The sequence below is a fragment of the Chelmon rostratus genome, chromosome 14 (genome assembly GCF_017976325.1).
Source record: "Chelmon rostratus isolate fCheRos1 chromosome 14, fCheRos1.pri, whole genome shotgun sequence".
Classification (NCBI taxonomy): Eukaryota; Metazoa; Chordata; class Actinopteri; order Chaetodontiformes; family Chaetodontidae; genus Chelmon; species Chelmon rostratus.
In genome coordinates, this window is record NC_055671.1 from 15,144,461 (window position 1) to 15,159,574 (window position 15,114).

General features: G+C 40.0%; 2 protein-coding genes across 2 annotated transcripts; one reads left to right on the forward strand and one right to left on the reverse strand.

Annotated features, from left to right (window-relative positions):
- Window positions 1-2,156: 2,156 nt before the first annotated feature.
- Window positions 2,157-3,473, forward strand: LOC121617792 (trafficking regulator of GLUT4 1-like). Its single transcript, XM_041953027.1, has 3 exons — window positions 2,157-2,819; window positions 3,017-3,143; window positions 3,354-3,473. The coding sequence occupies exons 1-3, from the start codon at window positions 2,418-2,420 to the stop codon at window positions 3,365-3,367; spliced, it is 543 nt and encodes a 180-aa protein (XP_041808961.1). The 5' UTR covers window positions 2,157-2,417; the 3' UTR covers window positions 3,368-3,473.
- Window positions 3,474-4,781: 1,308 nt separating this feature from the next.
- LOC121617224 (Golgi SNAP receptor complex member 1-like) lies at window positions 4,782-13,727 on the reverse strand. Its single transcript, XM_041952317.1, has 9 exons — window positions 13,678-13,727; window positions 13,107-13,218; window positions 12,389-12,464; window positions 11,855-11,962; window positions 11,579-11,670; window positions 8,869-8,943; window positions 5,931-5,960; window positions 5,617-5,699; window positions 4,782-5,282 (listed from the first exon to the last, which is right to left on the reverse strand). The coding sequence occupies exons 1-9, from the start codon at window positions 13,718-13,720 to the stop codon at window positions 5,158-5,160; spliced, it is 744 nt and encodes a 247-aa protein (XP_041808251.1). The 5' UTR covers window positions 13,721-13,727; the 3' UTR covers window positions 4,782-5,157.
- Between the last annotated feature and the right edge of the window lie 1,387 nt (window positions 13,728-15,114).

Here is a 15,114-nt window from a genome sequence, read left to right on the forward strand (position 1 = left end):
GGGAAGAGGACTGAGGAAGGCGGTGTTTCACATTCTCAGTAGTCACACTGGACTTTAATAACCTGCCGGATCTGAGCCACCATTGTTTATATTCCTGTGTTAATCACATGTAAGGGCTATTTTTAGTAAGAAATGTTTAATTTTGTGGTCATGTTTCTTTTTTTCCTGCTGAAATTTTGCCTATGATGTGTTTTCTCACAATAAAGAACAACAACAACAACAACAACATATGTTCTCAGACTTAAGGTTTATTGTTGTGGACAAATTTGCACGCTGTGGACAATAAAACACATACCAGCACCGAAGGCTCTCTCGTCCAAAAACAACAACACAAGCACAAAGAGGCGCACAATAAATGCATGCAGAAATGTGTGACACTCATCCTTTTTAACTTTAAAGTCTCCAGTAATCCCATTAAAGGTGAAAAAGGAAGATGAAAGTAAATTAAGAAATGCAAAAACTTCATAGTCTTTGTCCTCTGGTAGGCTACTCGCCACACTAACGAAACCAGACTGAAAAAGAAAACAGTGTTAATGATTCTTCTTCAGGGAATAAAAGGATTCCTTCATGAACTCCAAACTTTCACAGCACATCCACTGGTACAGTCCCAACATTATCAGACTCAGGGAAGTATTGAAATAACCCACTCAATGTCAAATAATGCAATAACTGACCAACATTCATGCCCCTATTTATTTATTTAGCTTGAGCAGCAGGCTAAAATACTACTTCATTATTGTAAGATGAATTGGGGCATATTTAAGGTTCTCAAGTCAGTCAGTTTACAAAATAGCCCAATCATCATATTTGCCTAATTAAATGTGTTTCATGTTTGAGTGGTCGTCCTGGTATGAATCTGAATTTGAGGCCACATGTACAGTACATTCAGCATTTTACTTCACAGATCTGATTGAGAATTTTTGGTTTGCACCACTAAGAAAAATCACATCAGAAAACCGAATAGATAATGGTATGAATAATTTCTTTACACTGATCATCAGGACATTACAGGGACAAAAATCAGTAAGTTAGGGAAGATGAGGCAAAACTTGAGAGTTGCTGTACCAGTAAAGCCACCACTTCTGAGTCTGGGAACATTTTTCATCCAAACCACCACTAGGTGGCGTAATAATCTGCAAAACTAAGGTTAAAGCATGGCTCAGGGCCTCATAGAGCATGTTGAGGGGAATAAAGTCAGTCAGCAAAGTGGATTATTGCCACCTCATGTGGATGAACGTGGTATTAAATCTGTAACGCGTTAGGCTTTTAAAGTAGAGAGAAAAAAGAAGGGAAAGACCTGAAAGGATGATATTTAACTCTCAAAGGAAGTCTGTTGATTCATACAGTGAGATCGAGAGTGAGTATCTTCACTGTGCCCCCATCCACCTGTTATTCTGTTAACTAGAAGCCTGTCCTTCCAGTTCATCCATCACAGGGCTCATTTTTATTTCACTATGGACATTATTTGATAATCCTGGACATGTGCAACAACGAGCAAAACTTCATAGATCAGATCACAAATTGTTCAAGGGAATTATTGTACAGATTCTCATCTATCTGATAGACACTGTATTGACTACTGCAACTCTCACATAGAAGTATGTCTGATGGGCAGTGGTGGAATATGATTAATTAAGATTTGAATTATTATCAGCAAAATGAAGTTTCCTTATGTCCTATTGAGTGCTGTATTATTGATGTATTCTTCTATACCTATATATATTATAAGATTAAAAATCAGATTTAAGGGGCGAGAACGTTTTATGGGGCACTTTGTAAAGCTTAAATAACTGAGAAGACAGTGAGGTTCCTGTAACGTGGCAGAAAATGACTTTGACAGGAGGACCTGAGTCAGCAGGACGCGCATGTATTGAGAGGCTTGCGTCCACCTTGTTCCCTCTCCAACCCCCTTCACACACACACCCTGCGCTCTTGCATGCTGATCCATCTGATGCCCCCGTGCGTAAATGGAAAGCTTTTACGCAACGCGCATACTCACTTAAGAAGAGGTCTAATTGTTGTTTTTGCACTGTCACACGCCTCGCCTGGTGCATAAGCAGGGCTCAGACACTGGGGATGTGCTGTGGAGATGTAAGGGTTGCGGTAATACCTCACTACATAATAGAGGGGGGCGGGGGGGTGAAAGGCAAGGCGTGCGTCCGGACGCTCACCGCCAACTGAACGCGAGAGGGACTCAGACATCAATAACATCTCGCTCATCAATAAGACATTTTGATGGAGTTAGACTGCTTAATTAAATAGGTTGCCTTGAAGATATCGGACTCTCTGAATTCATAATATTTAATCTAATGACCCCCAATGGAGAACATCTGAAGGAAGACTCTTCAGCATCTCTATCCACAGGAAAGCGGCTCGGCCAGGCAGAGTAGGACTTGGAGATTTCTTATCTTTTTACGATGGCTATCAACACTGATGCTGCGTTTGGGAAAGGCGCCCTCGGCGAGAGGGAAGTTTCCAATCCCACCGACTTCCATGACACGGAGAAGCTGCTGAGCACCACGGCCACCGAGCCCACCGGGCAGAGCAACATCAAACCATCCGACTCCTTCTCCCTCACCATCAGCGGGAGCGTCCGGTCCCTGGATGCGGACCAGAACGGACACAGATCGCCGCTAAAGTCGGCCTCCATCGGGCAGTTGGCGACCCCACCCAAGTCCTTGTCCCGGCTCAGCCTGGGACCGCTGCCCTCCCCGGTGCCACCCGGGTCCGCGCCCCCGAGTTACCTCTGGCTCGCCGTACTGTCGTGTTTTTGTCCCGCCGTGCCGCTCAACATGTGTGCCTTGTGGTATGCACATGTGGTGAGTTGCATTTATTTACAGCATTAATTTTCTTCACAAAAACGCAATGAGAATTATTATCATGGTCTGTGCTTCACACGCCTAGGTATATCCTAAGTACAGGTGTAATCTTTTCAAAGACTACAAGTGTTTTGCTTCTGTGTTGTATTTCAATAATTCATAGTTGTTCACCCTCCTTCCCCTTCCTTTCCCATTAGTCGACGTCTGTTCTCCATACAGGAGATATTGAAGGAGCAAGGAAGTATGGGCGTCTGTCAATGGTGCTCAGCTGTCTGGCAATGCTGATGGGTGTGGCCGTCGTCATCTTCATAGTGTTTACACAAGGTATGGATGAAAGACAGGACACACACACATACACGCTCATATCACCATTCCTGTGGGGTCACTCCGTTGACATAATGCATTTCCAAGCCCAAACCTTAACCATCAAAAAGCAGTCTGGGCCCATGGGGACCTCAATTTGGTTAAATGTGCAGTCAGTTTAAAGTGTAAAGGTAAAGCTGTGCTTTAATTTCTCTTTTCTCTTTCTTGCAGAGTTCCAGAAGTGAACTGGAGGATGGAAGGAGTCTCCTTTAACTTCATCCGATCTCAAATTTGCACAGAAAAGAGATGAGGAAAAATGTTTTTGTTTTGTTTTTTGTTTTTGTTTTTTTTTTTGAAGATGAAAAAGCACAAAATCTGAGTTGAAAACAAGCTGATGAGACTGTAACCTACAAGTTATTGATTTTTCTGCAATGGACAAAAGAAGGAAAAAGGAAAGAGGTCGCAGGCCGTTTCTCTTTTTCTGGCAACGCTCGTGCCCAATAACCCCACAAACTCAGGAACAAAAGGAAGGAAAATGAGGGCTGCACGCAGGTGTAGTGTCAGATCATCAGACGGCACAAAGAAGCTACTCAGTCCAAACTAGTGGAGCACTGAAGTACACACACCTGCCACAGAGAATTGGATGGAACATTTTGCTTGTGTAAAAAAAAAAAAAAAGGCATGGCATCATTAAATGGTTTATCTGATATCTCCGTGCTGGTGTTGTTCCTACATCATAATGAATGCTGCTGCAGGACCATCACTGAAACTGACCAAAGTGAACTGACCACAAAGGCAGCAGGTCATGGTGGAGGAGAGGGTCAAGCACAGTACTGTGAGCCCATGTGGAACTTTTTGTTGTACTTATAACTTTTCTGTCGCAGTTTGGCTACGTTTGGGCAAAAAAAAGTACTGGGTTAGGATCAGAAAAAGATCATGGTTCGGGGACCCTTTCACATCATTAACCACGTGCTAGAAAGGCTGGATCCTCCCATGTGTGTATTTGCTTTTTTCCCTCACAGTTGCACAGCTATGACATCGCAACTAAGTGATTGGTCAGTTGCAATGATGGTCCTGAAGCAGCATTTATTATGATGCTGTAGAAACAAAACAGGCACGGCGATATCAGATAGTGCACAATTAGATATGAGGATGTCCTAAAAGCTAAAGAAGACAACATATGTCATCGTCCAAGAAAAAAAAAAAGGTGGTCAAACAAAAGCAAAACACATCAGTGCACCTCTAGTCTGTCTTGGCGCCACCGCCTGCCCTGTTTCTCTTTCTGTTCTATCGGCACGGGACTTTCGTGGCTGTGGGAAGACGTACTAACTGATTTCATACACTGTTTACACCAAGTTTAGAACTCATTTATCACAACAATGCCGTACTGCAGTCATAGTGTGATACCTTGCTTTGCGTGCTACTATGATAAACTGAACAGGTTCCTGTTTGGACTCTACTGAACTGCCTGGATCTCTACACCTCATTACGTTTACAATATACTGCAAGATATGAATGGGGTTATCTCCCTGTATGCACTGTTCTTGGCACTCTGATGTTGATGTTTATACATTTATACTGTATGACTGGTTTACTGTGCCATAGTTCTGCATGTCTAAAATAAACTTGAATGAGCATGAATCGAACTTGAAATTGAGCTCTTCACCTTTATTTTGTTAGGCACCGCCAACACTATAAAAACAAGTATGACATCATCAGTATGCAATCCCAGTCAAATATTACTTTATACATTTGTACAGAGTTAAAATTTCAACAGCATTCAAGCAGCAATATATAAATTTCAAGATACAAATGAATATATAATTATCATAATTCAGACAATACACAAATTTAAATCTTTCATGTCTAATTAAGACTTTTTTTAAAGTGAAATAATTAAAATCCTTTCTTAACTCTTCAAACAGTTTTTAAGGAGAGTAAATGAAAATAGAAGGGAGAACACATGAAAACATAAAAAACATTTGATCTGAGCTGTAATGAATATTTTCAGTTCAGTTGTCAGGTCACCAGAGCATCAGTGGAAAGTGTAGAGCAACAGGAGGATGGTGCAGACGCCAATCACCCCGCCTAGAATTAAAGAGTCCCGCCTCTTGCGCAAATTGATTTTCTGGATGAGACTGTTGATGGCGGGGAAACGATCTGAGGGGCGGGGGAGCGCGGTGAAGGAAAATAATTAAGAAGGGTTTTTCCTTGCAGTGAGTAAGAGACAGAAAGCAGGAGGGGAAATACATCAGCGGGGCTCCTAACGTAACCAGGAAAAAGAGTAAATGGTGCCTAATGGTGCAGTCTACTGTCTGTCATACCAGCTTTCACTGTAAGTGAGGCTGCGTTATCCTGCTCTATGTCTACATATGCTGTGATTAGTTCTGCAGCCGAAGCACATTTGTGCAGATGGACTGTACATGGAAAGCAGACATTTTCATAGAGAGAAAGTAAAGAAGAGGAACAAATTATTAAAATGATAAAAGGATACTGGCTAAAGTTGTGACCCTGGTTTGAATGGACTTCAACATCCCACGCTGAAATGTGATGTTCTCTTTGGTAGCCATGGCGATACTGGAGGGAGAGAAACCATGAGGGATTAGTGGCAGACGAGATGCATATAGCTGTCTTCACAGCATCGCATTAAGTTGGTTTGAATGTTTTTAGGAGAGCTGTGCTGATGGTGTGTGTGTGTGCTGATGATGATGATGATGGTGTGTGTGTGTGTGTGTGTGTGTGTGTGTGTGTGAGTGTGTGTGAGTGTGTGTGAGTAAAAGGAGAAAGGAATGGAGTCATAAAGCTTACCTTATTGCATTGTCAATAAGACTGTCTGAGCTGTGAACATGAAATGGAAAAAAGGAGAGAAAAGTCAGCTTTAGTCCTACAAAAGATTCAAACTACCTAAAATCACTCATCGCTTTTAATTTTTGATAATATTTCCAACACGCTGTATATATTGCTCCTGCTTCATGAACATTGCAGGACACAGGGAAAGCCCTTGCCATGAAACCACACAGCTCTTTGGGTCTATTATCATAAAAGAAGCACTTCCTGTGATTCCTGTGAGGCAGGAGAAAGTGCTGGTTAATGGAGGATTTGGGGGATCTGATTGGTCAAATCCAACACCCATCGTAGCAGAAACCTATTAATCTCTGTAATATAACTGCTCCAAACACACAGACATATAAATTTCAGGATGGTAAACTGATCCCTGTGTTATTTCCTTTAGGTGCGACACAGAGGCTGGACACACGCAGAGATGAGGTTTGTATCAGCTGCCATTAGCTGCTGAGATAAGTGACGGACAGAAAAATAAAGCGTTCGGTCCAGAGCTGAGCGGAGCATATACGGGCTGCAATGTGCATCCTGGCGGACTCCACTGGAGACCAAAAATCAATACTGTGCTTTATACTTCCTCCATCTATCCATCCACCTCTCCCACCATCTATCTGCTACTGTCCTCTGCTTTATCTCGCTATTCTTCATCTGAGTCCACCGACGAGGCAGCTTCACGCTTTGGCTCATGTTATTTCATTTTTACTCCTTTACTTAGTTACTCCTTTTCTACGTGAAACTACTTTCCGTCTCATACAACTTGACAAAGTAGTCTGATCACTGGTTTGTAAACCCAGTTTTTCTGGGCCTAATTTGTAGGTTTGTTTGGATTTTTACTTTTGTCATTGATATTTTGGTTGAAAAAGCCAGGTAGTGTTAATCATCGGCTTTTCCTAGATGTTCAGTAGCTCAGTTGGTAAAGAGCATAAATCCATATGGAGAATCCAAGATCGTGTAATTACAAGTCTCCTTCAGGTTCATGTTCAATTTCTTATGTTCAAGGAAATGAACTGTGTTGAAAAAAAAGACCACATTAGTAGCATAACATGATAAAACTCCCATCTCATTGAGACCATTGCTGACCAGTCACAGTACAGGCTTCTGGAAATTAACATTTCGCAGTCACCAGAATGTCCTGTGTGCATTATGATCACAAAAATTACAGGAAGAAGATGATGCGATTGTGGAGAGTTTATTTTCAGATGTCCAATGAAACTATATTTCAAATATATTTCAGAAGTACACCACGAACACACATCATCACTTTTTTTCCCCCCATTGCTGCATATACATGACGTATAGGAGCAATGCACATACAAGGTATTTATATAAAGTATTTAAAATGCATAAAAGAGAAAAAACCCAGGGGACATGTTGAGATATTTCAGTGGATAAGCGAAAACTTTGGCCTGCCGGTGGCGCCTGATGAAAAGTCTGAGGATCACCAAAGAGATCATTCATCCTCTGGGGACCGTAAAGGTCTGTGAAAGATTTTACTAGCTGAGAAAGATATTTCTGTCTGGACCAAAGTGTGAGACTTTCAAGATGTGAATGATATGTTATGGCCTTCACAGTCACCAGATCTCAACCTAACTGAGCAACTCTCCACCACCATCAAAACACCAAATTTCGGAAAGTATTATGGAGGAATGATGTCTTTCCCTCCAGTAGAGTTTAAACACTTGAAGAATGTACAGCACAGGGCAGGTCCGTGGTAGCCCGATAGCTTAGTAAGACAACAAAAGACAAAAGATTTTCCGAGCCAATACGGGCATTTTTAATGGCTCAGTATGGGCTGAAATAAAGCTGATAAAATCTGATCTTTATTTATTTATCAGTCCACCTCAGCCTGCGTCTGTTGCAGCTTGGCTATCCAGCTTGGCTACAGTCTCACTTACATGTGCAGCTGTGAGTGAACTGAGTGTTTCTGTACTGCCATCAACTCCAACAGACTAATATATCTTCTCTCTGGTGGACTGCGTCACATGAATTTCTGGAGTCACATTTTCCCAGTTAAGCTTTCCTTCATATCATATCTATAATTTAAGCTTTTAAACTTAATATTTTTGAACCAGGACCTCCAGAATTTGGATCGAGTAGCTTATAAATAAAATAAGGAGTGCCAGGTTAAGTAGGTTGCACAGCTGTTATGTCAGATACAGTCAACATTTAGGTTAATACAGTGTGAAGATCAGCTTAGAGGCAGAATCAGAAGATACCAAATATTAAAGGATCTGGACCTGGTGAAGGGGCTAAAAAAAGGTGATTTTCCTCCTTTCGCTTGATGGCCAAATTTCTAAGCTGTTCCACATCACATTGGGAAAAGTTGCTGCAAGTTGCTGTTATGCACTTGATGTCTTCCTGCTTTCAATCCCTTTCATCACCACATCTCCTGTTTTACTACTACTCTTTTATTTTTCCTTGCGAGTTAACCTTCCTCTGAATGAGTGCAGTCATGAGAGAGTGCATAAGAAACACATTATCAGCCACAAGGAGACGTGATTAACAACATGTGGCACAAACCACTGATAAGTGCATGTGCATGTACACAGAGCCAGACAAAAGCACCAGCACATATACCAGTAGTCATGTTTCAAACTACAATAACCAAGCTACTTTCATAAGAACAACGAAGCCAAACTAATCAAGACATCACCTGCAGGAGCTCCTTTTTTCATTCCATTGTAGGAATTTTTAAGGGCACTACATCACAGAGCTTAAATTCACACTCAGATTTCAAACAGTCAAATTATTTGTATATATGTATTAGTATATAGGGCGCACTATGTAGCAAATAGGGAGGGATTTCAAAAGTCACCCTTGGTGTTCTTGAAAACCCAAATATTAATTTCCTGACTTTCTGTTGCAGTGATTTTAAGCGATAAGTTGTTTTTAAGAAATCTCTTACTTTCTGAGATGTTCATGCTCCTTCAGGAAGAGCTCAGTTCTTCTGTTATTCACTCCTGAGCTGCTCTTGTAGGACCTGAATAAGAAAACAGAAGAGAGAGAATTGGACTCACAAACTGGAACAGGATGCATTTCTAACTTTTCTTTAATGGAGATACAGTACAGATCAAGACGGGAAATATGGGGTAAGAGAGAGGGATATGGCATGCTACCAAGGTCCCTGGCTAGATTGAACCATGGACACGTCATTATCAAGAGGCCACCAGACAAAGCAAAATTTATATTACCAAGAAAGATCAAGACAATGACTCTCCACCTCTGCAGGGCTTTAAGGCTGTATTTAGGCATAGGCTAACAATAACAATGCTAATTAGCACTGAACATAAAGTACAGCTGAGGACAAACCGGCATATTGACATCAAAATTCTTACAATTCATCCTGAGAGGCACACAAATGTGTTTCAAGGCCATGCATCCAATGGTTGGTTAGATACTTAAGATAGAAAATATAAAAGTGGCACAGGAGAAAAGTTAGATTCACTGTCTGAAACCTACAAATGTTTGTGAAAGTGAAAACTTTGACCTGCTGGAGGAGCTAAATGAAAAGTCAGGACATCTCCAAAGTCATTAGCATTTATCATCACTGGGTAGTATGAATGATTTCACAAAATTTCACGGGAATCCATTCAATAGCTGTTGAGATCTTTTAGTCTGGAACAAAGTGGCGGACTGACTGACAAATCATCATTGCCATCCCTTGAGTCACGCTGCTATAAATAAAGCAAACACTGACAGTTACTCCACTATGTTCTAGCTACAGTATGCTGCACTTTAAATTACAATGTTCCAGAGAATACAGCAGCAGGCGATCATCACTGCTATTTTTGCCAAATAACAATTCTGGCCCAATTGAGGTTTTTTTTGGGGGGGTTGCTGAGGTTTATAATCATAATCATGTCTACGCAGCTTTGCTATTGGCTAACAGAAGAAGGTGCCACAAAAGGCAAGTTTTTGCACAGTCTTTGCCTCAGTCTGAAAAGACTATTTCACTACCTCCTATTAACTGATGGATGCTGATTATGTGCTTCCTGTGTTAATGCTTTTAAGTGATTAGCTCTACTTAACCCACAACACTGTCCTCCATCTTTTATTTACACCATCTCCACCCTGTTTGACTGATCATCAATTCATCAACCATTACCTATATGTCGCCCCTGTCTCTTAACTTATTTTTCCACATGTCTCATTTCTATGAGAACGATTACAGTTCACTCTCATAATTTCTGTAATCAGTCAGCATCAGATCAGGAGAGTGTCCCCCTCTCCCTCTCTCTGTCTGACGGGGTTGCTCTCCATCTCTTGCCCTGATAAAGCATTTCTCTGTTATCAGGCAGGCCAGATGTAACCACTATCTCTCGGCTCTGGCTGAATGAAAGCCTTGCGGTTTGATTTACTGTAGAAGGCACTTAGAAGTGATATCCCCAGAGAAAGAGAGAGAGAGAGAGAGAGAGAGAGAGAGAGAGAGAGAGAGACAGAGAGAGTAGAAAGTAGATGGCCTAATAAGAAGAGGTGCCTCTTATTAGGGGATGAAACATGATAGAAGGAATGGAGACTATCAAAGGGTGTGGGGATTCAGCAACAAACTGGACATTTCTGCCTCCTCCTGGTTAAGGACAACACAGCAAAAGTCCACAAAAGAGGAGGAGGGGGAGGAAAGATGAAAAAGTAAGAAATGAAATGGTCTTATCTATTCGTGTAGAATGTGATCCATTATGCTTGGGAAACCAAAAGGTCATGTTACTGATAAATAACAATAACAGGAAAACATTCTATGCAAGAAAATGTGTTATCTTGAAATGGATAAGTTCCATCTAAAACATATTAGCATAAGGTCATACTTGAATATGTATCATTAGATTATTTGACATGTAAGCTGCGTTGTAAAGATCACATATTTCGCAGAATATGGAAGCCCTTCATGTCATACATTGGTTTGGATATTTCTTCTATTCTGACAAGAGGGTTTATGTAATATACACCTGTAATATCTGATACTTAGTCATTTGTATTTTTTTAAACTTAATATAGTATAATTCCTGAGCCAGCCAGGGAAATTAGAGTCTATACACACAGAGAAAAGACATGTTTTCAGACTGGATTTATAAAATCTCAGCAGAGCTCGTGTATGATAAGGCTCGCATATGCAGCATCTGGGACGCAGAGATAATGCATGCTTCCTTCCTTGGAATAAGTTTATTCCAAAGAAGTGGAGATCAATAGAATAAGGCTCTACACGCAAAAGATTTTTTTTTAATCTAGGAAGAGTTAATAAGCACCAAGAGACTATAAAAGACGTGATGGAGTACTCAGAGTAATAAGAGTAGAGATGCAGGAAGGAGACAATCTGTTTACAGCCACATGGGTCAGAAGGCGGATTTGAAATCAACCATCACTTGTGTTGGTAGCCAATGCAAAGACACCAGGACAGGTGTTATATGATCAAACTTCATAGATCTTGTGAGGACTCTGGCAGCTGTGTTTTGAATTGTCAATTTTCATCAACAGTTCTTATTGATTATACACATATAAACAGGCATTTCCTACACGACACAAAAAATGGTATGTCATGGTGGAGAAAAACCATAAAAAGATAATGTTGCATTTAATAAAATAGAAGTCTTTTATTGTCAAGCAATGTATAAGGTGCTTACTCGATGTCTCTGTGAACAGAGCCCAGTAGGTCCTCTCGCTCTCGCAGGCTGAAGAAGTTGCTTTTGGTTTTGTGGAACTCGTGAGTGTAGTCCTACAGGGCAAAGAAATTATAAAACAAAAGTCAGCAAGACATGATGACGCTGACAGAATGACAAGAAGGGAATTCACAAAGCCAACATGTGTCACGAATGTTTCTTCTTCAACATATGGAAAATACTTAAGGTGACTCATACATGAACCTGACAAATACATGAAAGTGAAGCAACTGTATGCACCTGTAAAATGTCTCTATGTCTCTGTAAGGTGTGCATCAATGCTGCGTTATGTGACGAAGTTCCTGGAGCGCTTGTGTATTCTGCCATTTTGTCGTTGACTGATGTAAGCTGCAAGAAAAAAAAAATACAATTAATATCAAGTAGCAATGATTTTTTGGAAGGGAGAGGGGAATGAAGTTAAAACAACTGAATAACCATACAAGAATATAATTTAGATTATCAAACTACAGTACAACAAATTTCAAAGTAAACATGAATGTATTATAATGATTATAAACAGCAATTCTAATAGTCAGTACAACCTGTAAAATAAACAGATGTTCTCCCAGCATGTAAAAACCCAGGATGACACAATCAGCTTTAGCTGGCTGTTCACTTATAGTGGAGAACACTGATTATAAATCAAACTTTTTATGATATGTTTGGCATCACATCAGTTCTATCAGCTGGGCTTGGGGTTTCAACACTTGCTACTGAAGGGGACCCTTTCAACTATGGCTGGTCCAGACCATTAATGGGTGATGTTTGACTTACATTGGCCAATAGCTGCTCCAGCTCAGTAGTCATGGCCACAAGCATGTTGTCTTGAGATGGGACGCCAGAGTCAGACCTGATGGAAAAATTAAAAGGAAAAGATACTAGTTCAAGTTTAAGACAAGTTATCAAACTAGTTGTATGTCAGATGAAAAAATAATAATTTTAAATTAATCAGGCAAAAATGAAACTTACAAGACCAATTTCTAAATTGCAAAAGGATAAAAATATCAGTTACTGGCCAACAAATTAAATTGTTAATTCTTAAAAAAGAACAAATTATCAGATAATTCATAATAATTTGTTGTCAGAAATGTGAAAAATGCTTTGTTAAATACAGGACGATGGGTTTATTATTACATTCTCTTTGTTTAGATTGTACAGTTTTTACTTAGATTATACAGTTTTTATTAAGATTGTACAGTTTTTATTTATCTCTTTTTAATATATGTCCTGTCACAGATGATTTCGATTCTCTGTTTGTCCTGTACATACTGCAGAATTGACAATAAAGCTGACTTTGACTTTGACTTTTGACTTTGACTTTATGGTAAGTCAACAATGTTAGTAAAATATTTCAATATAAACAATTAAAAATCTCAGCAGATTTCATTTAGGCCAGGTGAGCTCATGCAGGTATTTAAATTATATGTCCAGGGTCAGCAAAGGCGAGGGTACATCCAGATTGTTGCAGTGAAGTGAGGAGTGTGCTGCTGACCTGCTGTGTCTTGTCGGCTGGCTACTGCTGCTGTAGCTGGTGCAGAGTTTACTGAAGGAGACCAGCTTGAGATCCAGCTCATTCTCCAACTGTCTGGCCTGTTTACGCAGATCTGAGTGAAGAGACAGAGACATTCAGAACTAACACCTCATGAGGGAAGCAGATATTGTGATACATGTAATACTGTAAGACCTTCGTTTCTATAAAACTCTCGTTTAAACTTCTTTCCCGTTTTGCTGCAAACAGGTAGCAGACGGTCAAACGGCCAAGCTAAGTAAAACTCACTTTGGTACAAATTCTTTTTATCGCTATGCTAAATCAGCTGGAAGGAGAGTACTTAAGCTAGCAGTATAACAGTTAATAACTGATCAGCTAAAAACTTTCAAGTTCGCCATTAGCTCTTAAGCTAACAGGTTAGCTTGGAACCAGCCAGATGTATCTCCTCCCCTTGGATGTAAAGTTTATTAACGTCACCCATCACGGGACATGTTAATGGTGTTTGACCTGAATCGCTGAAAAACAATTACAAAAAGGACAACTGTTTTAAATTAAATGTTGTGGCATAATTTACCTTCCCAGTAGTTGCTGGTGGTTGCCATGTTTATTGTTGACATGTCATCATCAGCCGTGAAGAAGAAGCAAGTGTCGCAAGTCTCATTTGAGCCACAGCGTCCTCTAGTGGTGAGCATTCAGTCGCATTCAAATCTGCAACGCTCACTCATTATTTTTCAGAGGGTTAAAACGTGAAACACGACGGCACAGGCCTGACAGGCTTATTGCTTGATGACTGAAATACATCCATTGCCTTTCAAACGGTTGTGAAGTGTCTGTAGCTCCATGATTATGACTGTTCTTCTCCTTAAAAAGCAGAAAATACCAACATTTCAAGTTCTGCATTCAAACTTTACAGACACAGTAAAAGAACAGAAGCATCATCAGTCAGATTTACTTAAAGTATCAAAAGTAGAAGCGGTCATTAGGGTGAATGGCCCATTACAGTGTTATAGCTATTATAGTTATGGCGCATTAGTGTGTCAGCAGTATTTTAATGCTGTAGGTGGCTGAGAGCTAATTTGACTACATTATGCGCTTATCCATTTTAATCAATAATAATGCATTATAAGTTCATCATATTTTTTTAATGTGAAGTCTTAATCTGTAAAGTAACTGTAGCTGTTGGTTGGCTGTAGGTGGAGTAAAAAGAACAACATTTCACTCTGCAGTAATAAGCGGCATCAACACGGAAACGCTCAGCTAACGAGCAAATGACTCGAAATTGTGCCATGCTGGGTTAGTTTCCACTGCTGGTAGGCCGATTATCAACAAGATACCACGGAATTTGTCCATCATAGCTTTTCAGCTAAGTCAAAGGGAAATCATTTTGGAAAATAGCAAGAAATTGATAAGACTTTTCACTCTATATGCAGCTGGAACAAATCTTCCTTCTTAAGTATATCTAAGAAAGGCTGAAATTCTGCAAGACAGGAACATACTTCTGATGCAATCTACACATTGATCCACAAAGGATTTCCTGGATCTTTTCCATCAGTAGGTAGGATTGTGATTTGAATGTATTTCCCATATTGTCCAAAAACATGGATCACAACAGGACTCATTTTAACCTATCGAAGATTTATTTTGTTGATCCATCTTAGTTTATTCACCTTAAAACCTAGTTTTATGGGGATATGTCTGACACTTGAACTCTATCTGTTATTATTTTTAACTGGTAGTTCAGGTGGTTTACCATTCAATACACATGAGGGACAACAAAACAGGTCAAACTGACCCAAATACACTTTGTGTGTGTATTTACCCCATAATTTTAAATTTGTTCCCCTAATTTCCACTTAATGAGCTTTAAGGTTGTTAAAATCATCTAGTTCCACATTGTTGTTGTGACACTTTGATACCTCAACTAATTATAATGAAGTTGTGTGGATTTGGACAACCCTATGACAGGTTAGTGGAGTTTAAAGAGGTTAGCCTCAGCCATACCTTGACCTTT

Excerpts from the sequence above, each read along its gene's own strand:
- LOC121617792 (XM_041953027.1), top strand. The coding sequence starts at position 2,418 with ATGGCTATCAACACTGATGCTGCGTTTGGGAAAGGCGCCCTCGGCGAG. Across the intron at positions 2,820-3,016 it reads CCTTGTGGTATGCACATGTG|TCGACGTCTGTTCTCCATAC; the intron begins GTGAGTTGCATT and ends CTTTCCCATTAG.
- LOC121617224 (XM_041952317.1), bottom strand. The coding sequence starts at position 13,720 with ATGTCAACAATAAACATGGCAACCACCAGCAACTACTGGGAAG. Across the intron at positions 12,465-13,106 it reads CAGCCGACAAGACACAGCAG|GTCTGACTCTGGCGTCCCAT; the intron begins GTCAGCAGCACA and ends TTTTTCCATCAG. Across the intron at positions 8,944-11,578 it reads TCTGTTCACAGAGACATCGA|GTCCTACAAGAGCAGCTCAG; the intron begins GTAAGCACCTTA and ends TTTCTTATTCAG.